Source organism: Mustela erminea, chromosome 12 (assembly GCF_009829155.1).
Source record: "Mustela erminea isolate mMusErm1 chromosome 12, mMusErm1.Pri, whole genome shotgun sequence".
NCBI classification, from domain to species: Eukaryota; Metazoa; Chordata; class Mammalia; order Carnivora; family Mustelidae; genus Mustela; species Mustela erminea.
In genome coordinates, this window is record NC_045625.1 from 36,246,934 (window position 1) to 36,268,786 (window position 21,853).

Below are 21,853 nucleotides of genomic sequence, written 5' to 3' on the forward strand. Positions count from 1 at the left end.
GAGCATGCAGCTCTTGATCTCAGGATCATGAGTTTGAGCCCCATGTCGGGCCTAAGCTTAGTGAAACACAAGCAAAGAAAAACGAATAGGAACTTACACTTTCAGAACTGATATATGAATATTAAAGATCTAGAAATTAATATTCAATGAGATTAACATATGTAAGGGCACACAACTCACAAGCGGTAGGGATGTATATTCACCAACTCAGGTCTGCCTAAAAACCAAAGCTTTTTAATACCTACCCTACATTACAGCAGAAAAACACAGTGAGACTAAAAACTAGAAAGACAGATGGGAGAATACGATCAGATAGGTAATGAAATTTAAGATTCCAAAAGCAGAATGCCATTCCAAGGAGTGACATGCTTTATGATGTGATCATGGGTGTGGATGACTGAAATGAGGTAGACATAGACATCTCTATCTGTATCACTTACCCCCTTCTCCTTAGCAGATTTCCTTTATCTTTCTGTAAATGAAAGCCCTATAAATCTGAATCATAATAGAAATCATTTAAGTGACTAGCCCTTTGATTAAATCATTTTTATCTCCCCTTTAATCACATATAAAAGCAACTACCTTCCCATTGTTCAACTACTAGTCCCTCCTTAGCTTCTAGGCAGATCTTCCTCATTCACTGTCCTCTAGCCTTTCTTCTCAACATCACTCACAATAAAACGCTGTAAAAATTAATAAAGCCAGGATGCCTGGGTGGCTCAGCAGGTTAGACATCTGGCTCAGGTTGTGATCTTCTGGATGGTGAAATCGACCTCCACCCTATCCCACCCCACCCCTTCTGGGGCCCAGTCCCACGCCCTGACCCCCTCTGCCCCCCCACCCCCCCAACCCCCTGCCCTGCCCCAGCCCCTACCTGGCCACCATGCCCCTGACCCACCCGACCTGGGGACCACCCCACCCCACCAGGGGACCACCCCACCCAGGACCCCACTGGGGGCCCCACCTGGGGCAGGATGGAATCTACTTGAGATTTTTTCCCTCTGCCCCTCCCCTCCACTAGAGCTCTAAATAAAATTTTTTTAAAAATTAATAAAGTAAAAAATTTAATAAACCAAACAGTTCCAAGAGAAAATTAACAGCCAAACACAATCCAAAGGCCTATGTGTTCTCCAGTCCAAGTAAGTACCTACTGCACGGAAACAGAACCCACAAAAGCAGTAATAGAAAACAAAACAGGCCTTTCACAGAAATCTGTATTTCCTAAAGGCTCAGAACTGCCTTTCCTAATTTATAACATTTTTTCAGGAGAAAAGAGTTTGTATCCATACACAATAACACAAACTTGTTCCTGTTATATCTTGACCACATTTTTTTTTATCACTCTGGGGTTCACTAACACAAAAAAGGAGCCCTCATGACTTTTTTCCTTTGATGCCGGGGCCTCTCTCACATGCTCAGTGGGTAGTTGCTTTTGGAGACAACATGAGAATGCACATTCTATTTTTATTGAAGATAAATAGAAAAATGAAATAGATTCCTTGCTAAATTGGACAAAAAATTCTATAATATGCCAACATTTTTACTCCATTTCTCAGTAATCACAAAGAATCTTAACAAAGCAGGAAATGCAAAGCTGTTTATCTAACTTTCCTCTTCCACACCAGCTACATCTAAGTACTGTACACAGAAGAAAATGGGACTTATTTTTAAGAGACCTAGAAAAATGAGTTTCACAGCTTTTCTGCAACGGTTCAAATCTCAACAAGAAATTTTAATTTACATTCCATCTAAATTACTACTGCTATGATTTAAATGTCTTTAATTTCTCCCCCACTTAATCCAGCTTAACAGTCACCAGATTAATAAATACACTAAAGCAATACTTACACGATGTCAGGCAGATTCAAATTTAACAAACCCATATGCATAACACTGTCTGTCACTAGGATAGATATTGTTCTAATTAGTCCTTATTTTTTTTTTTTGAGATTTTATTCCTTTATTAGAGAGCAAGCAAGAGAGAGAAAGCACATGAGGGGGTCAAAGGGAGAGCAGGGAGCCTGACCAGGGATTCAATCCCAGGACTCTGGGATCATGACCTGAACGGAAGGAGATGCTCAACTAAGCTACCCAAGCACCCCCGCCCCTTAATTTCTTTTTTTAAGTAGGCTCCACACCCAACATGGGGCTTGAACTCATGACCCTGTGATCAAGAGTCACATGCTTTATTGACTGAGCCAGCCAGCAGACTCTGTTCTATTTAGTCCTTATAACACTCCTATTATGCAGAATATTTGAATGGCTTTTAAATATCTCCTACAAGGTGCTTATAAGTTACAGGGAACAGAGAGGACACCAGAGAAAAGTCAAACAATACTTAACCAAAATAAATCAAAATTTATTTCACAAAGGAGTTATGATGTGTGTTTTCTGATGTTGATACCCTGAGAAGGACACAACATCAACTACTCCAATTCAGATGCTTACCATCAGACAAACCAAAAATGATGAACATTCTACTAAAAAAGGAGAGGACTGTATTCTTCAAAAGAAAATGCCAATATTACAAAACAAAAATTGTTTTAAGGCTATGGAAATGTTCTGCATTAAAGGAGGCTGAAGAAATGTGACCACTAAATGGAAAGCCAACTCTTAGACCGGATCCTATACAGGAAAAGGAAAATGTCACAATGGACATTTGACAACTGGGACAATTGACAAAAATGAATATAACTGGCAGATTAAATAAAATTATTGTACTAAATATTGTGCTAAATTTACTGAAAGATTACTGTGGTTATGTCAGAGACCATCTTTATTCTTAGGAAATATACAATGAAGTATTTAGGGAATAGAGAGCAATGTTGTCTGAAACTTACACCAATTGGTTGTTCTTATTATTTTTACTTTTGCAACTTTTCTAGCAGTCTGAAATTATTTCTAGATTAAAAAATAAAAAATTACTGACATGTGGGGGCGCCTGCGTGGCTCAGTCATTAAGCATCTGCCTTCAGTTCATTCATAATTGGGGGGGTGTCCTGGGATCGAGCCCTGCATGGGGCTCCCTGCTCAGCAGGAGGCCTGCTTCTCTCTCTCCCCCTCTCCCGCTACCCCCTGCTTTCACTCCCTCTCTGGCTATCTCTCTCTTTGTCAAATAAACAAATAAAATCTTTTTTTTTTCCAAAGATTTTATTTATTTATTTGACAGAGAGAGATCACAAGTAGATGGAGAGGCAGGCAGAGAGAGAGATAGAGGGAAGCAGGCTCCCTGCTGAGCAGAGAGCCCGATGTGGGACTCGATCCCAGGACCCCGAGATCATGACCTGAGCCGAAGGCAGCAGCTTAACCCACTGAGCCACCCAGGCGCCCTAAACAAATAAAATCTTTAAAAAAAAAAATTACTGACATGAGAAAATGCATGTGAAAATTGAGCTCAAAACAAAGTGGTGGGGAGAGTGGCCAAACAGTATGAGGAGGAGTGCTCAAAAGGATACACATCAAAATATGAATAGTAAGAAGCTCCTAGTGGCAAAAATGAACAATCTGCATATCAGGAACAACCACATAGACTGAAATATGTTTAAATCTATGACTTCAAATAGTACTGAAGGCAATACCAACTAATTAATTACTGTTAGAGAATGCGGAGACCAAATCACTATTTTGTGAATCGATAAATAGAAGGAAAGAACTAAGCATTTATCCTGACTTTCCTGTAAGAACCCACTGAGTAGCTAAATAGTAAATATGAGGATAAATAGTAAATATGAAAAAGGGCACTTGGGTGGCTCAGTAAGTTGAGTGCCCGACTCTTGATTTAGGCTCAGGTCATGTTCTGAGTTGTGGGATTGAGCCCCAAGTCAGGCTTCATGCTCAGTGGGGAGTCTGCTTCTCTCTTTCTCTCCCCTTCTTCCTCTACCCCTCCCCCTGTCACACACTCTAAAATAAATAAATCTTTAAAAAATACTTGGGGAATTTTCTCTTTACTGAAATATTCTACCTAACAAATGAAGGAATTATTAAATTAGATTATCACCATTTTGCAACCCCTAATGAATTTACTAGACATTAAGCATCAAAAGGCACCAACATCACCAAAAATAAAAAAGAGAGAGACAGACAGACAGACAACCATTCTGAGTCTTTTGATGAACAACCCAACATTACTCATGAAGTAGCCTTAACAGAAAGAAAGATCAAGTCTCTAATTTTAACTTCAACATTCTAGGAAATATATATATATATATTTTAAAGATTTTATTTATTTATTTGACAGAGACACATTGAGAGAGGGAACACAAGCAGGGGGAGTGGAAGAGGGAGAAGCAGCCTTCCCACTGAGCAGGGAACCCGATGAGGGTCATGATCCCACGACCGTGGGATCATGACCTAAGCCGAAGGCAGATGCTTAACGACTGAGCCACCCAGACACCCCTAAAGGATTTTTTTTTAATCATGGGGTTGGGAGGGGGTAGTGAGCACAAGCAGGGAGAGTGGCAGAAGGAGAAGGAGAAGCAGGCTCCCGGCTAAGCAAGGAGCCCGATGCAGGGCTTGATCTCAGGACCCTGGGATCATGACCTGAGCCCAAGACAGATGCTTAAAAAATAACTGAGCCACCCAGGCTTCTGTAAATGTATATAGTTTAAGACTCAAGATCATGTTAAACTCTGCCATAGGGATACAAGAGCAAAATACAGACTAGGGGACAAGACAAATGATACAGTTTCTTCAACAAAGAAGTTGAAAAGAACAAAAAAGAGAATAGGAGAGATGGAGATGAAACCTAAAGATTAAGAGACACAAAAGAACTATCAATCAGGGACACCTGGGTGGCTCAATCAGGTAAGCCACTACCTTCAGCTCAGGTCATGATCCGGGATCATGCCCCTTATCGGACTCCTTGCTCAGGGGGGAACTTGCTTCTCTCTCTGCCTCTGCCTGCCTCTCTGCCTGCGTGTGTGCGCGCTGGCACACTCTCTCTCTCTGACAAATAAATAAAATAAAATCTTTAAAAAAAAAAAAACTATCAACCAAAAGCAATGTGTAGACTTTATAGTGATCCTGATTCAAACACTCAAATTAATGTTTGTTCATAAAGCACTTATGAACAAACTGCAAATTCAAACAATGGATATTTGGTGGAATTAAGGATTATCTAAAATGTGATACTGGTTTTGTGGAGGTTTTTTAAATCCTTATCTTTTAGAGATACATACTGAAATATTTACAGATGAAGGGGTGGTGTATGGATTTGCTTCAAGTAGATAAAGGAAGGAGACTGGATGAAGTTATTAAAAAAAATAAGAACTGATAAATGTTTAAGCTGAGTGACAGGAACCTGTAGGTTCATTACACTGTTCTACCTACTTTTACATATTTTAAATTCTCCACAGTAAGTTTAAAAAGCAAACAAAATAACAGTAATATTGAGGGATGAGATTTTAAGTGATTTGGGGGTTTTGTCCTTTGTGTTATTTTACTTCACCACCTTCCCATATTTTCGAGTGGTCTTCATTAGGCCTATAATAATGTCTGTAAGCTCTGTGATGGCACAGACCACATTTACCTTGTTCACCTATTTCTATATTCTCAGTGTGCCCAGTGGTGCCTGACATATACAAAGCTGATAAGCACTTGAATGAATAACTTCTCTCTTTAGAAAAATGGTATTCCTTCTTAAAACTATGTAATGTCAGTAAGTACAGGGACTTGGCTATTGTCTTTATCCAACATTATAAACATTAACTCAACATTTTTTTCAATAAATTGTTGGCCAAAAATTTTAGTCTTAAATGTGAGAAAACATCTCAAGCATAATAGATCTCTTCAGGTCATTAAAAAAAAATTAAAATAGATATATGTATATATAAATATATATTTTATCAAGCCTGAAGGATTAACTTGTAAAAATTATGTACTAATGCCTATGAAATGATTTGATAACCTGGCCAAATGCTGAGAATTAAGGGCCATTCAATTCTTTTTTTTTTTTTTAATATTTATTTGAGAGAAAGAGAAAGAGCAAGCCCACTTACACAAAAGCAGGAGAAGAGGCAGAGGGAGAGGGAAAGACTCTTAAGCAAACTCCCTGCTGAGCAAGGCCTGCTGTGGGAACTTCATCTCACCACCCTGAGATCATGATCAGAGCCAAAATCAAGATTTGGCCACTCCAATGATTGAGCCACCCAAGCGCCCCTCAATTCTTTTCTAAATAATGAATATTAGAGGGGCATTTGGGTAGCTCAGTCAGTTAAACGTCTGGCTCAGTCATGATCTCAGGGTCCTGGAACTGAGTCCCGCTTGGGACTCCCTGTTCGGCAGAGAGTCTACTTGTCCCTCTCCCTCTGTCCTTGCCCCTCGCCCCTTGTGCTCTGTCTCTCTCAAATAAATAAAATCTTTTAAAAAAAAAAATGAATATTAGGAAAACAGTTACAGGAGAGTAAATTGGTAGATTTTTGGAAAACTGTTTCATGTAATCAACTACAGTTGAACATAACCATAACTTATGACCCAGAAATTTTAATACATCATATATACACACAACAGAAATATACACAAGGTAGGACCAAAAATACAAACGCTATGGGGCGCCTGGGTGGCTCAGTGGTTTAAGCCGCTGCCTTCGGCTCAGGTCATGATCTCAGGGTCCTGGGATCGGGTCCCGCATCGGGCTCTCTGCTCAGCAGGGAGCCTGCTTCCCTCTCTCTCTCTCTCTGCCTCCCTCTCCATCTACTTGTGATTTCTCTCTGTCAAATAAATAAATAAAATCTTTAAAAAAAAAAAAAAATACAAACGCTAAGATGGGGGAAAAATATCCAAATATAAATAAACTGTGGTATATTCATATAATGAGATACTACAGAGCAACTAAAAATCAGTGAACTACAGCTATGCATCAAGTGGAAACATGTGACAAGCTTATTAGGCAAAAGAAGCCAGTCCAAAAGAAATACTGTATAATTCCATTTATTAAAAGTTAATTTGTCAATTCTATCTTTTAATTTTTTAAGGATTTTATTTTTACGTAATCTCCATAACCAATATGGGGCTTGAACTCAAACCTTAAGATCAAGAGGTGCTCTACCTAGTGAGCCAGCCACCCAGGTATACCTCTATTTTGATTTTTTTTAAAGTTCAGAAACAAGCAAAACTTTATGCTCAGTTTTGCTATGAACCTAAAACTGCTTTTAAAAAATAACTGATCTCAGGGTTGTGAGTTTGAGCCCCACAGTGGATATAGAGTTTACTTAAAAATAAAATCTTTTTTAAAAAATTAAGTTTAGGGACACCTGGGTGGCTCATTCATTAGGTATCTACCTTCAGCTCAGGTCATGATCCCAGGGTCCTAAGACTGAGCCCCACATCAGACTCCCTGCTTGACAGGGAGCCTGCTTCTCCCACTTCCTCCTGCTCCCCCTTGTGTTCACTCTCTGTCAAACAAATAAAATCTTTGAAAAAAAAAAAAAATCAGTTTATTTAAAAAAAAAAACAAACAAACAGAAAACAAGCTAAACTACTCTGGTATTAAAGTCAGGTAAAAATAGCTTTGGGAAAGTGGGAGGAAATACTAACTGACAGGAATGCTAAGATGGGCTTCTGAGGTATTAGCAGTGTTCTACTTCTTGACCAAAGTAATGGTCACGTGAATATGTTCACTTTGTAATAATTCAGTGAGGCATACACTTTTTTTTAAAGATTTTTATCTATTTATTTGACAGAAAGAGAGACAGTAAGAGAGGGAACACAAGCAAGGGGAGTGGGAGTGGGAGAATCGGGCTCCCCTCCAAGAAGGGCGCCAGATGTGGGGCTGGATCCCAGGACCCAGAATCATGACCTGCAAGCCAAAGGCAGATACTTAACAACTGAGCCACCCAGGTGCCCCTCAGTGAGCCATACACTTAAGACCTATGTACTTCTCTGTACATACACTATAAATCAATTTTTAAAAATGTTTGATATACAAATAGCAAATCTTCCCTGACTTGGACTGTCTAAAACATTCCCCAAACTTAAAGAATCTTGCTTTGAATGTTAGTAAAAATAGTGCAGTATCTCCCCACTCCAATAAGAACTTAACTTATTCTGCTTATCCTAGTTCACACCTATTAGTCCTAATTCTGGATTTATCTAAGAAAGGAGGGGGCGCCTGGGTGGCTCAGTGGGTTAAGCCTCTGCCTTGGGCTTGGGTCTTGATCTCAGGGTCCTGGGATCAAGCCCCGCGTGTAGTGCCGGGCTCTTTGTTCAGCAGGGAGCCTGCTTCCCCCTCTCTTTCTGCCTGCCTCTCTGCCTACTTGTGATGTCTCTCTCTGTCAAACAAATGAATAAAATCTTTAAAAAAAAAAAAAGGACATTTTTGTTTTGTTTTAACTTTTATTTGCATTTATTATGCTGATTTACTCCTGGACCATAAATTTTTATTTCTTCAGGGGTATCTTTTTTCTTCTGTGCAACCTCCTCTTCTGCTTTAGTAACAACCTGATCTTTTCAGTAAGAATCACCTCAGTGTGGCATGGAGAGTTCATGGTTGGGTTAACCGAAGCATGAACTCTATAAGTTTGTTATCTAATCTTAAGGACTTTGTTCACCTGGATATGCTCAATGACCAGAGAATCTACATCTAAACCCTTAAGTTCAGCATCACTCTCTGCATTTTTAAGCATGTGCAGTAAAAATTCAGCACTTTTTTGTAACCACCAACCGCGTGTCCAGCCGCACTATTTGGCCTGGGCGCACCTGCCAACTCAATTCTAGAAACAGAATGGCACACAATGCTTCAGTCAAGTGACCCTTCAGGTATTTGGTGGCTTTTCAGATATGCATATCTTTGATGGCCTGGGCAGTTTCACCTGTGTACCTAAAGTGAATACAAAGATTTAAACCTCCTGATTTGCATGATTTTGTAGGATTTTCTGGGTCAAGGGAATAGCAAACCATTTTCAGAGATCATCTCAGGCTGCTTACAGGAAGAAGAAGAAAGCAGATGTTTTAAAACCCATTTAGATTCTTTGGGCTCTTATCTACTATACAGATATGTATCATAAACAGGCAGAGAGAAGGCACTCAACAAATATTTACTAATGAGTCAAAGCCCAAACTTTAAACAAATTTACATATCAAAGTCTGAAATACATAGCACAGACAAAATAGGGTAAAAACTCAGCTTATTGGCCTAAACAGTACAACTTTCAGAAATCCCACTTTTACAAACCAAGAAATTACAGAATATACTGCTTTTTAGGAAGAGATCAATTCATGCCAACAGCTATCCATGGCAGAGGAAACTGGTCCTTTCCTCTTTCACTCCTGCCTGGCTCAGACAAGGCACAACTTCCTAATGTCATAGCTAAGTGAAAAGAACACAGCAGCAACTCTGCTTTTAAGGACAGGAACTAACTACTCAAACCATGATAGGATAGAAACTGAGCAGCAAGGAGTTAGCAAAGGCAGATGACAATGTTAGGGAAAAAATAAGGTGAAGAAAATACTTGATCATCTGTTCTTGTGCCTGAAAATTCTAAAATCATTACTCTTCTGGGGCACCTGGCTGGTTCAGTCAGTAGAGAACAACTCTTGATCTCAGGGATGCGAGTTTGAGCCCCATGTTGGGTATAAAGATTACTTTAAAAAAACACATAAAATCTTTTAAAAAAGAAATAAAGAAATAAAGGAAGGAAGGAAGGGAGGAAGGAAGGAAGAAAGAAAGAAAAAGAAAGAAAGAAATTTTTTTTTTTTTTGAAAGAAAGAAATTAATTCATTACTCTTCCGGCTTTCCACAGAGGCAGTAAACCAAAACTTATCTGAGGTCTCCCCAGCCTAGAACTGACCTACAATCAATATGTGTCCGGAATGTCCATCAGAATTCCCTTTAAGTTTTTTTTTGTTTTTTTGTTTTTTTTTTTGAGAGAGAAAGAGCACACAAGAGAGCACATGCTAGTGAGCACTAGCAGGGGCTTGAGGGAGAGGGTGAAGCAGACTCCCCAATAAGCAGGGAGCCTTACCTGGGGCTTGATTCCCCCAGGACCCTGAGGTCATGACCTTAGCCGAAGGCAGAGGCTTAACCAACTGAGCCACCCAGGCACCCCCAGAATTCACTTTCTAGAGAGTTTCCCAGTAGTATTTTTTTAGTTAATTAGGTAACAGATAAATGATGATAAATACAAGTTTTTCTTTTTTTTTTAAGATTTTATTTATTACACAAAGAGAAATCACAAGCAGGCAGAGAGAGAGGGGAAACAGGCTCTCTGCTCAGCAGGGGCTCCATCCCAGGACCCTGAGATCATGCATGACCTGAGCAGAAGGCAGAGGCTTAATCCACTGAGCCACCCAGGTGCTCCAATATAAGTTTTTCTATGGGCAAGTCAATGTAAATGACTTGATATTATTCTCATCACTAGTGATATTGTTTAAAAGCACAAGTAATTAATGTTCAGTATGGAAAATAATTTTGCAAAAAAATGTTTGGAAATGTATTTTTTAAAGTTATTTAAATTCTAGTGCAATATTAGTTTAAGGTATATTATACAGAGATTCAGTATTTCTGTACATCACCCAGTACTCATCACAATAAATCCAACTCTTTAACCCCATCAGCTATATTACCCATCCCCCTCACCCACCTCCATTCTGGTAACCATTTGTTCTGTATAGTTGGGAATCTATTTCTTGGTTTGCCTCTTTTTCTTCCCCCCCTTTCCTTATTTGTTTTGTTTCTTAAATTTTACATTTGAATGAAATCATATGGTATTTTTCTTTCTCTGACTTATTTTGCTTAGCATAATACTCTCTGGCTCCATCCATGCTGTTATAAATGCCAAGTTTTCATTCTTTTTTATGGCTGAGTAATAGTCTACTGTGTGTGTGCATGCACACGTACATATCACATATGTTTTTTTTTTTAATATTTTATTTGTTTATTTGACGGCTAGAGAGAGAGCACAAGTAAGCAGAGTGGCAGGGAGAGGGGGAGAGAGAGAAGCAGGCTCTCTGCTGAGAGCCTGATCCGGGGCTCGATCCCAGGATCCTGGAATCATGACCCGAGCTGAAGGCAGCCGCTTAACCAGCTGAGCCACCCGGGCGCCCCACATATCACATATGTTTTAATATTTTATTTATTTATTCATGAGAAACAGAGAGAGGCAGAGGATAAAGCAGGCTCCCCACTGAGCAGGGAGCCCCATATGTGACCTGATCCCATGAGATCATGACTTGAGCCAAAGGCAGGCGTTTAACCATCTGAGCCACCCAGGCATCCTCACACCACATCTTCTTTACCCCCTTACCAACTGATGAACACTTGGGCTGTTTTCATAATCTGGTTATTGTAGATAATGCTGCTATGAACCCTGGGTACATGTATCAATATGAAAAATAATTTTTAGGGGCGCCTGGGTGGCTCAGTAGGTTAAAGCCTCTGCCTTCCGGCTCGGGTCATGATCCCAGGGTCCTGGGATTGAGCCCCGCATCTGGCTCTCTGCTCAGCAGGGAGCCTGCTTCCCCTTCTTGCTCTGCCTGCCTCTCTGCCTACTTGTGATCTCTGTCCGTTAAAATAAATAAATAAAATCTTTTAAAATAATAATAATAATAATAATTTTTATATAATACAAAGATGATTTTTAAAAAAGAAGAGTACAGGGGCGCCTGGGTGGCTCAGTGGGTTAAAGCCTCTGCCTTCAGCTCAGGATAAAATCTCCATGATCTCAGGGTCCTGGGATCGAGCCCCACATCACACTCTCTGCTCAGCAGGGAGCCTGCTTCCCCCTCTCTCTCTGCTTGCCTCTCTGCCTACTTGTTGTGATCTGTCAGATAAATAAATAAAATCTTAAAAAAAAAAGAGTAAATGGAAATCATAGGTCAAACTTAACAAAAGCTGAGGTCTTCTGTCTTCTTGATAGGCATAAAATATTTCCTACTGGTAAGGACCTGCCTCTATAGAGGATGCTTATCTGAAAGATGCTGAGGCATCTGATTTGCTAATAGGTCAGTTGAGTGTAATTATGCCAAGGAAAGAGCAATGAGCAAACCACACCCAGAGTCCAGGTGGAAAACTGATTAGAGATATCCAAACAGAATAAAACTATCCACAAGGATGTTCATGGTAGCATTGTTATAACAGCAAAATAAAAAAATTTATTACTGTTCATCAATATAAAACTGGCTAAATTATGTATGCTTATTAATGTGTATGGAATTACACACGGAATTCTCTGCAACCACTGAAAAGAATGATTTAGGGGTGCCTAGGTGGCTCAGTAGGAAGCATCTGCCCTCAGCTCCAGTCAGGAAGTCGGAGTCCTGGGATTGAGCCCCACATGGGGCTCCCTGCTCAACAAGGAGTCTGCTTCTGCCACTCCCTCTCTTCCCCCCACCCAGACTTGTACCCCCTCTCTCGCAAATGAATAAATAAAATCTTAAAATATATATATTTATTTATATACACACACACACATACATATACATATAGAAAGACTCAATTCTCAAAATGCTTATAATTTATTGGGAAAAACTACTGACAAATACCAAGACACCAAAAGTTAAAGAAAATCCTTTACTCAAGTTGCTCATGTGGTATTAGACCTTTTGGAAGCAAAAAGATATCAGTAGTATGAAGAAAATTGTGCCAAATTTTTAAAGAAAGACTAAGTGAATTCTATGAAAAGGCAGTTTCTTAAAATTCATCAAGTCCAACCTCCCACTCTATGTCTTTTAGAACATTCTTACCACTCATTCAGTTTCTGCTTAAAATGTTCTTTAAAAAAAAATCGTAAGTAGTCCATTCCCTTTAAGAACAGCTCTAATTTAACGTTTTTCCTTACTTTAAATTAAATCATTTCTTGGGGTGCCTGAGTTGCTCAGTCGAGAAGCATCTGCTTTTGGCTCAGGTCATGATCCCAGGGTCCTGGGATCCAACCCCACATCAAGCCTCCAAATGAAGCCCGGGATCCTAAACAAGAAGCCTGTTTCTCCCTCTCCCACTGCCCCTGCTCCTGTTCCCTCTCTCGCTCGCTCTCTGTCAAGTAATAAATAAAAAATCTTTAAAAAACAAACAAACAAAAGTTTAAAGAAACATTTTTAAAAATCGGGGCGCCTGGGTGGCTCAGTCGTTAATCGTCTGCCTTTGGGTCGGGTCATGATCCCGGGGTCCTGGAATCCCCCCACACACCCATATGAGGCTCCCTGCTTGGCAGGAAACCTGCTTCTCCCTCTCCTACTCCCCCTGCTTGTTTCCCTCTCTCCATCCCTCTCCCTCTCTGTCAAACCAATAAATAAAATATTTAATTAATTGTGCTCACTTCGGCAGCACATATACTAAAAAATTGGAATGATACAGAGAAGATTAGCATGGCCCCTGCGCAAGGATGACACGCAAATTCGTAAAATATTTAATTAATTAATAAATAAATAAGTAAATATCATTTCTTCTAATTTTTTTAAATTTAAATTCAATTAGCCAACATATAGTGCATCATTAGTTTCACATGTAGAGTTTCTTATAATTTTCAATCACTGGTCAACTTGCCCCAGATTTGCCTTCTGGAATGAAGTTTTATTTTTGTTTTTTAAGTAATCTCTACACCCAACTTGGGGCTCAAACTCACAACCCCCAGGTCAAGAGTCGCATGCTTCATGGACTGAGCCAGAGAGACACCCCTGCAATGAAGTTTTTTAAAACAATTTCCGTCTCTTATGATACTTCCCCTCTTAAATCATCTCAAAACTAAACCTCTCAATTCCTCAAATGTTTTCTACACTCTTCATTATTCTAATGATTCTCCTCTGAAGAAATTATACTTTCTCAATGTGCCTCTTAGAATCAAATACCCCAAGTGAACACTGTCATTATTTTCTTTGTCTGCGTCACCATAAACAGTAAAAGAAAAGTTGCCCAGCAGTATACAATTTATTGACAAATTAGTAGTACTGTTCAGCCCATAAGTAACTTATATTTAATCTGAGGGGTTTAAAGTGGCCAGGTGGGAGGTTGGGGTACCAGGTGGTGGGTATTATAGAGGGCACGGATTGCATGGAGCACTGGGTGTGGTGAAAAAATAATGAATACTGTTTTTCTGAAAATAAATTAATTAATAATAACTTTTAAAAAAAGACCCACAGACCACAGAAGACAAACAAACAAATAAATAAATAAATAAAGGCATTTATAGTTTAAAAGTGTAAAGGAGAAAAAGATCACTGAGGACAGGAACTCGGGAACTTTTCAACAACAAAAAAAGTAGATTGTATGCTGGGAAAGGAAGAAAACATTTTTGATAAGCAGAAAATTAAAAAAGAATATTTCAGGGGGTACAAATGCAGAACAGTGGTGCAGAGGCAGGAATGAGCAGAGTTAGTGCTATAGCTAAATATCTGTATAAGGATAGGCAAAAATATAGGGCCAAAAAAGAAACCTTAACCCATAGGCAAAAAGACATGATTAAAGGGTTATACCAAGAAACTGACTTTTTTAAGATTTTATTTATTTTTGAGTGAGAGAGAGAGAGAGAGAGAGAGAAAGCATGTGACCATGAGTTGGGGAAGGGGCAGAGGGAGAAGTAGACTCCCCACTGAGCAGGAAGCCCAATGCAGGACTTGATCCCACAACCCTGGGACCATGACCTGAGCAGAAGGGAGATGTTAAACCGACTGAACCACTGGGGTGCCCCTTTTCTAGTGACTTCCAATGATACTGTGCCTTTGGTAATTTTGTACTTCTCAGAAGAGATGTAGAGTTTCTTATCATTTTCAACCACTGGTCAACTTGTCCCAATTCTGTCCTCTGGAATGAAGTTTTGTTTTCATTTTTTAAGACTCTCTACCCACAAGGAGGAGCACCCGAAACTGACTTCTTTAGATGTCTGGAGATAATTAAATACCAGTTTGCCAATTTCTACGCCAGTTTCTACTACTGTTTGAACTTTGACTACAGGGGAAACGTTTCTAATTCAATTCTACACCAAGATGAACTGATAGTGAGTTCTGCAATATTACACAGGCTTCTTTCATAACATGAACATTCCTAACTGTCAAAATATAATGCAAGAATATCATTTTAGAAAGATTTTAAAAAAAAAAAAAAGAGACAGAAAGATTTATTTTGATCCATTTCTGTAAGTTCTCCCAGAATGGATACTTGGGCATTTAATATGAATACTTCTGTATGAGGTACCTGCTTATTTCAGTAATTAATAATCTTCAGGATTTCCATTCAAAAGATAATGACCTGCTGATCTCTAATCCCCCAGGTTCAAAAGAAGAGAGATTCGACTAATATAATGTGAAAACAGAAAGAAGTTAGCTAAATAGAATTTCTAGACAATGATAGTTGCCCAATATTAGAACTGCAGCAGCTCCTTCTCTGAAGTTATTTAAATGCAATTAAATTGGAATTTCTGGTTTAATAGAGTTGCTGCCTAAACAGTCTTTCATAAGGACTAGCACTATAATACAGTACAGCAGAAAAGATTTAAACTGTCCAAGGGACATTGCAAAACCCAACCTCCCAAATCCTGCTACTCAACAGCAGGGATCTAAAAGAATAAATAGATTCCCAGCTGCTTAGAGAAAATGTCTTACTAAAAGCAGAGCAAAATTCTCATTAATGAAAAATCAACCATGAAGAAAAAAAAATTGCCTCCTAATGCCTTGAAAATAGTCAAATCCATTTTGGGTTAATGGAGATTTAACAAAACAGTGGAAGAGAGCAGAGCAAAACAGTTCCCTCTGCCAGCAGCTGGGGGAAACACCCATCAAAGAAATCACAAATAACAATGCTTCTAATCCACAGAGCCAAAAGAAACATGAACTCTATCCAGTGAAGGGTATCAGGAAAAGGCTCTTGCAGATAAATTTTTTCTCTCATCATCAAGCCACCTTATCCTACATCTTGTTGAACACTGATATGATAGGCTGTAACTTCAATTGTCCAAGATCAAATTCAATGGGTAATCCAAGCCCTGCTTTTTCTAATCAGATAATCTCTAAAATCACAGTACTCCCATGCATTTATTCAAAGCCAGTACTGACCTCCTGTGTCAGGCACCAAGAATACAAAAACCTGTAAGAAACAATCTCTACCCTCACAGAGCTTAATCCATGCACCTTGCCTCATCTTAACCCCCAAAGCTCTTGCCTTAAAATATCTTCTTAGATAGGTCAAGCGACCTCAGCGAAAAAGCAATAAAGGCCCTTTGATTACTGTGATAGAAGCTAATACATAAACAAACATATAGGTCAATACGACTTATGCTCTGCTCCAAAAGAAGAGAAGACAACACAACTTTCCAAGTCGAATATTAGAATAACCTTATCCTACACTACAGAGAAGCAGGGAACCAGACAAGCAGCAGAGGGTGCCAGCCAAGAAATACACTGGAAGAAGGGATGTGACAGCTGTACTACATCGCGTTTAAATAGCGATAAAAAGAACCTTCTACTAATCCGCCTGCAGTTTCACGGTGCAGGGAAAAGGAAGGGAGACTGCCCACTGTTGACACCAACTATTCGCGGTTTCCTAGCTATTCCACTCTCACTGGAAAAGAGCCCCAGTCACTGTTTAATAGGATCTGGGCCTGCCGGCCAACAACTCCGTCACAGGGCCACGGAAATGGAGAGGTTAACAGTCCCCCACAGGAGAGTGAGGGAAAACAAGAAAGGGTGGAAAGAACCTCTTTAAATGTTTACAATGTGTTAACATAATCGCTCCCCGAGGCACGAACGGGAAGTGAAGTTTGGAAAAGGTGGTAACCCCACGCCCACTGGAAGCGTGTGGGGACCCCTCGACGACCCCCGCCCCCTTCCCCGCCAGTCCACACTCACCGCGTACACAGAGCAGTGACATGGCCGAGGCACCGGCGAGCTTCCGCCGTACCCCAGCCGCGCCGCCGCACCCGGCCGCTCCCTCTTTCCTCTCAGCAGGTGCCGCGGCCGCTCCCGCTATCGGCCCCACAGGTCTGACCGCTCCTCATGGTCCCGGTGGCAGGCAGTGTCCCGCCGATCTCTCGGACCCGCGTCAATTCTCACCGTCTGACTGGGCTCCCAATAGCTGTGAGTACGGTTGGGGAGGCAGGAGACTGGGCGCGGCACCACGACGCCATCGCTGGGAGGCAGGAGCTACCGGGACTACCCCCCTCCTTTCGCTCCACCGGGATCCCGGCGAGCGTCTGGAAGGAGCCTACCAGTGGCGCTCCGCCTCCCAGCCAATCAACTCACGCCCAGTCCACCGACCCCACCTCCCATAAGCACGTAAGAGGCGGGGTTTCCTTCCTCTTTCCTAAGTTCAAGAATGAAGGCAGCTCCGCCCACTACTAAGTGTGGAACAGAGTGGGCGGGGCTTCTCCTCACTAGGAGGAGGTAACTGAAACCCTCTGCTCCTCCTACCAAGAAGATTTTTTTCATTGAAGAATTTTCCGTTCGACTTCTTAACTCTATTGATTACAGCTGACGGAACCCCTACGGGTACTAATTTAGTAAGATCATACCACAAGACAAACATGTTTTAATTAGCAACTACAAAAAAAAAAAGTAAAATAACTGAGTGAACTAAAGTAAAATGTTTGGAGACCAGTTCTTTTTTTTCTTGCACGCCATTGTATCTCCAACGGCTGTAGTAGTACCTGGTATATAGAAATGAGGCCGTAAATATTTACTGAATGAAGGATAGAGGGACGGTAAGTATTTTAAGCTAGGACTTCTCTGGTAGGATGACAAATGTGAGGACGTGAAAAAGACCAGAACAGAAAACCGGAAGACACATAGTATAACGTACAGATCCAACACCCCTTCCACACCACAGTTCTAATCTAATTGGTTTGGGGTATAGCTCAGGAATCCTATGTTTTAAAAGCTCCCCAGGTGATTCTAATGTGATGCCAGGGCTGAGCACCATTAGAGGAGATGCTTTCTAAGACCTCATTAGGCCAACTAAGATTTCAGCATTTGCAACTCTTGGCTCCATGGAATTCTGCCTGCAGTCCCAGGGAGGGTCTGTCAATCTAACAGGGTCTTTGCCCTCCCGAAGCAAACCTAGCTATCATATGATTTCTCTCGGTGAAATAGTTGCTATGAGAGAGTGACACTCCAAATGCAATAGCAAGCAGTAGCAAATGCAATGAAGAATACTTGATCCTTCCAGTGTTCATCCAAATTTGGAGTAATTCCCGGAGAAAGATTTTCACCACGGCCAATGAGCCAGCCTTGTTAACAGAGATGCTGACCCTCAAAATAATGGGCATTCTCCGGAATGCTGGAGGTTGGGCTACCTAGCTATCTAGCCCAGCTGTCCTTTATAAAATTGAGGAGAGCATGAACCTTGAAGCCAATCAGATCCACCTGGTATATTATCTATTTTTGTGCAACAAATTACTCCAAAACTTAGTGGCATGAAACAACATTATCTCACAGTTTCTGTGGGTCAGGAATCTGAGTATGGCTTGATTGGATCCTCTGACTCAGGTTTTTTACAGACTGTTATCAAAGTGCCAGCTTGACTAAAAAAGCATCCACTTCTAAGCTCACTCCTGTAATTGTGGGCAGGACTCAATTCCCCCTAGGCTGTTGGCCTGTCTCACTCAGTTCCTTTCATTGGGCCTTTCCCACATGGCTGCTTGCTTAAAGCATACAAGCGGAGAAGGCAATAAAGTCTTTTAGCAAAATGGAAGTCACATTATTTTTTAGCTTAATCACGGAAGTGACATCCCCTCATTTTTGCTGTATTCTCTGCATCAGAAGCAAGTCACATTCAAGGCAAGGGGATTACACAAGGACATGAATACCACCAGAAACTGCCTCACTGGGACAGCCATCATTGGGGGACCATCCTAAAAATCTGCCTACCACATCTGGATCTGAGTTCTAGCTCTAATATTTTGACCTTGGGCAAGCTACATGGCCTCAATTTCCCAAAGAATAATAGTAGTAACTGCTTTATAAGATGGTTTTAAAATTTAAATGAGGAAATGCATTTAAATTACCTAGTAAATACAAAAATGCCCAATACATGTTTGTTGTTACTTAGATTGTGGACATGAAGGTAGGAATGTGACCGGGAAGTAAAGGGAAGGTAAGCAGAGCAAGAGCCACTGTCTAAAGTTTGTGATGTAAGCTCTGAGGAATCCCAGTTTCCCAGTTAAAAGTTCAGAAAAGGGGTACCTGGGTGATTCATTCAGTTAAGTGTCTGCCTTCAGCTCAGTTCATGATTTCAGTGTCCTGGAATCAAGCCCTACACCAGGATCCCCGCTCAGCAGGGAGTCTGCTTCTCTCTCTCCCTCTCCCTCTGCCTCTCCCCCTGCTCCTGCTTTCTCTCTGTCTCTCTCTCTCTCTCTCTCTTTCAAATTAATAAAATCTTTTTTTTTAATGTTCAGAGGAAAAACGCAATGACGTCTTTAGCCCTCTAGGCAATTGACAGGCACCAGTTATACTCATTAACAAGGTAAATGTACCTTCAGAAGCAACTCAGACAGGGATAGAAAACCAGTCCTCCATGCCGCACAGTCTTCATTAGTTTTTCCAGTACAGTACTTGAAAGTTCTTCAGCATTTGAATGGAATTCATACTTCAGGTTTAGTTGGCAGGTAGCTGAGAGCTAGGACTCTGAAATCCAGGAAATGAGAAGGAAAGGGGGAGGGAACAAGGAAAGTAAGTAGTGAAGAGAACCCAAGAATCTCAAGAGGTTCAGACCGAAATACCTAAGTTTGGCTCTGTTGCTGCCTTTTTTGGGAGCCCTCAGGCAAGAAAGAAGTGGTCCAGCTTAGAACCCTGATGCAGGGGAACCATCTACCAACTTTATGACTATCTTTAAGTCATGCTCCAAGGCCATTAAAAGTTCACTCTTTCTCCAAGTTCCCTATCTCTTAGAAAATATCTCCCAATGCCTAATGAGAAATTTAATATAAATAACTAATTAACACATATTTATTAAGTGTCTTTTAGATCAGTCTTAATGGGAGGATGCAAAAGCAAACAAAGCACAGTTACTATCCATAAAAGGTTTACAAGGTGTTGGGAAAGAAAGAACTGTGAAAGAGCGAAGAACTTAACTGGGGCAGTGAGTATGGAACTGAGGGGTATAAGAAAGAAAAATCCCTTTAACATATGTCAGTGTTAAAGAACTAATGTGATAGAACTTGGCACACAATGATTGTGAATACAGAGAAGAATAAGAATATCATTTCTTTAGTAGTGAACCATTGGAGGGAGAGAGAGTTTTAAAGTTGGGTAGACTGAAAGAATGATGCTACAGTTTACTGATAGAGAGGAAACCAAGGTTTGGGGAGAAACGTTTCCTATTGGACATATACATTAGGCTTGAGATTGTCATATGTACCCACTAAATAGATAATGTGGACTTGAACCCTGAGAAAGCAGTCCAAGCTAGAGATAGATCTTCCAGTCAATAAAGATATAATCCCCACTTTTAAAATAAAGAAAATGAAGCAAAATTAGAATCCAAACCCAACTGTATCTTTCACCAGAGCTCAGTTAGCCACACAGCTATATTGCCTCTTAAGAACTGGAGAAATTGGGCGCCTGGGTGGCTCAGTGGGTTAAGCCGCTGCCTTCGGCTCAGGTCATGATCTCAGGGTCCTGGGATCGAGTCCCGCATCGGGCTCCCTGCTCAGCAGAGAGCCTGCTTCCCTCTCTCTCTCTCTGCCTGCCTCTCTGCCTACTTGTGATCTCTCTCTGTCAAATAAATAAATAAAATCTTTAAAAAAAAAAAAAAAAAAAGAACTGGAGAAATTCAGCAAAAGCTATGGAGGAATCAAGATAGGCTTCATAAGAGAGAAGTAGCATGTGGAGGAGGTGGATCTCAATGTATGGACAGCACTGAACATGCACATATGGAAGAAAGGGTATTTCATATACAGAGAATAAGTTGTATGATCAAATCAAGAAATGGAATCACTGGGGGCCCCTGGGTGGCTCAGTGGGTTAAAGCCTCTGCCTTCGGCTCAGGTCATGATCCCAGGGTTCTGGGATCAAGCCCCACATCAGGCTCTCTGCTCAGCAGAGAGACTGCTTTCTCCTCTCTCTCTCTCTGCCTGCCTCTCTGCCTTCTTGTGATCTCTGTCAAATAAATAAATAAAATCTTTAAAACAAACAAACAAAAAAAAAAAAAACAAATGCTTTAAAAAAAAAAAAGAAAGAAAAAAGAAATGGAATCACTGAACCTGTACAGGTATTTAAGAGTAAGTTGCAAAGAGTTTGAGAGCCCTATGGTTGCTAGGAGACTATTTAAACTCAGAAAGGAACAAAGGTCTTTTATGGAGAACACCTACTTTTAAGGAGTAGGAAAATGAGATGGAAAAGAAATGGTCAGAGAGGGAAAACAAGAAAATAACCAAACTACCTGTATATTGTTCCATTATAGATCTTATCTTCTTGAAAAATAATTGCATATCTATCCTTTCTTTAGACACAGAGCTCCTCAACAACAAAGGACCTGTTTTCTATATCTTTATCCCCTAACACCTAACACAACATCTGGTAATTATGCCCAAAAAAGACCTGTTGACTAATTAAATACATGAATGGATTAATGAATGAGAATGTTTTTAGACTTGGTTATTGTCAAAAATAAAACTGGACATTAGTCAAAGTGATTAGGACAGGGACACCTGGGTGGCTCAGTCGATTAAGCATCTGCCTTCAGCTCAGGTCATGATCTTAGCGTCCTGGCTCCTTGCTCAGCAGGGACCCTGCTTCTCCCTCTGTTTGCCACTCCCCCTGCTTGCGTTCTCTCTCTCTCTGACAGAAAATAAATAAAATATTTTTAAAACAACGTTTTTTCTTTTAAATGTTCATTTATTTATTTGTTTGACAGAGAGAGAGAGACAGCAAGAGAGGAAACACAAGCAGAGGGAGTGGGAGAGGGAGAAGCAGGCTCCCCACTGAGCCGGGAGCC

At 40.5% G+C, this 21,853-nt stretch overlaps 1 protein-coding gene and 1 non-coding gene across 8 annotated transcripts in view; one reads left to right on the forward strand and one right to left on the reverse strand.

Annotated features, from left to right (window-relative positions):
* The window catches only part of UNC13B (unc-13 homolog B), a 233,267-nt gene extending 216,082 nt beyond the window's left edge, over positions 1-17,185 (reverse strand). For 3 of the 7 annotated variants that reach the window (XM_032308014.1, XM_032308013.1, XM_032308015.1), the window contains exon 1: positions 16,771-17,150. In XM_032308014.1, coding sequence (XP_032163905.1) covers positions 16,771-16,792 — 22 coding nt within the window. In that variant the 5' untranslated portion in view covers positions 16,793-17,150. Of the gene's footprint in view, positions 1-16,770 lie in introns of all 7 variants that reach the window. The other 4 variants (XM_032308017.1, XM_032308012.1, XM_032308022.1 and 1 more) reach the window with 3 other exon arrangements.
* LOC116571203 lies at positions 13,243-13,351 on the forward strand. The gene has a single exon (XR_004277772.1). It is a non-coding gene; the product is annotated as a U6 spliceosomal RNA (small nuclear RNA).
* Positions 17,186-21,853: the final 4,668 nt, after the last annotated feature.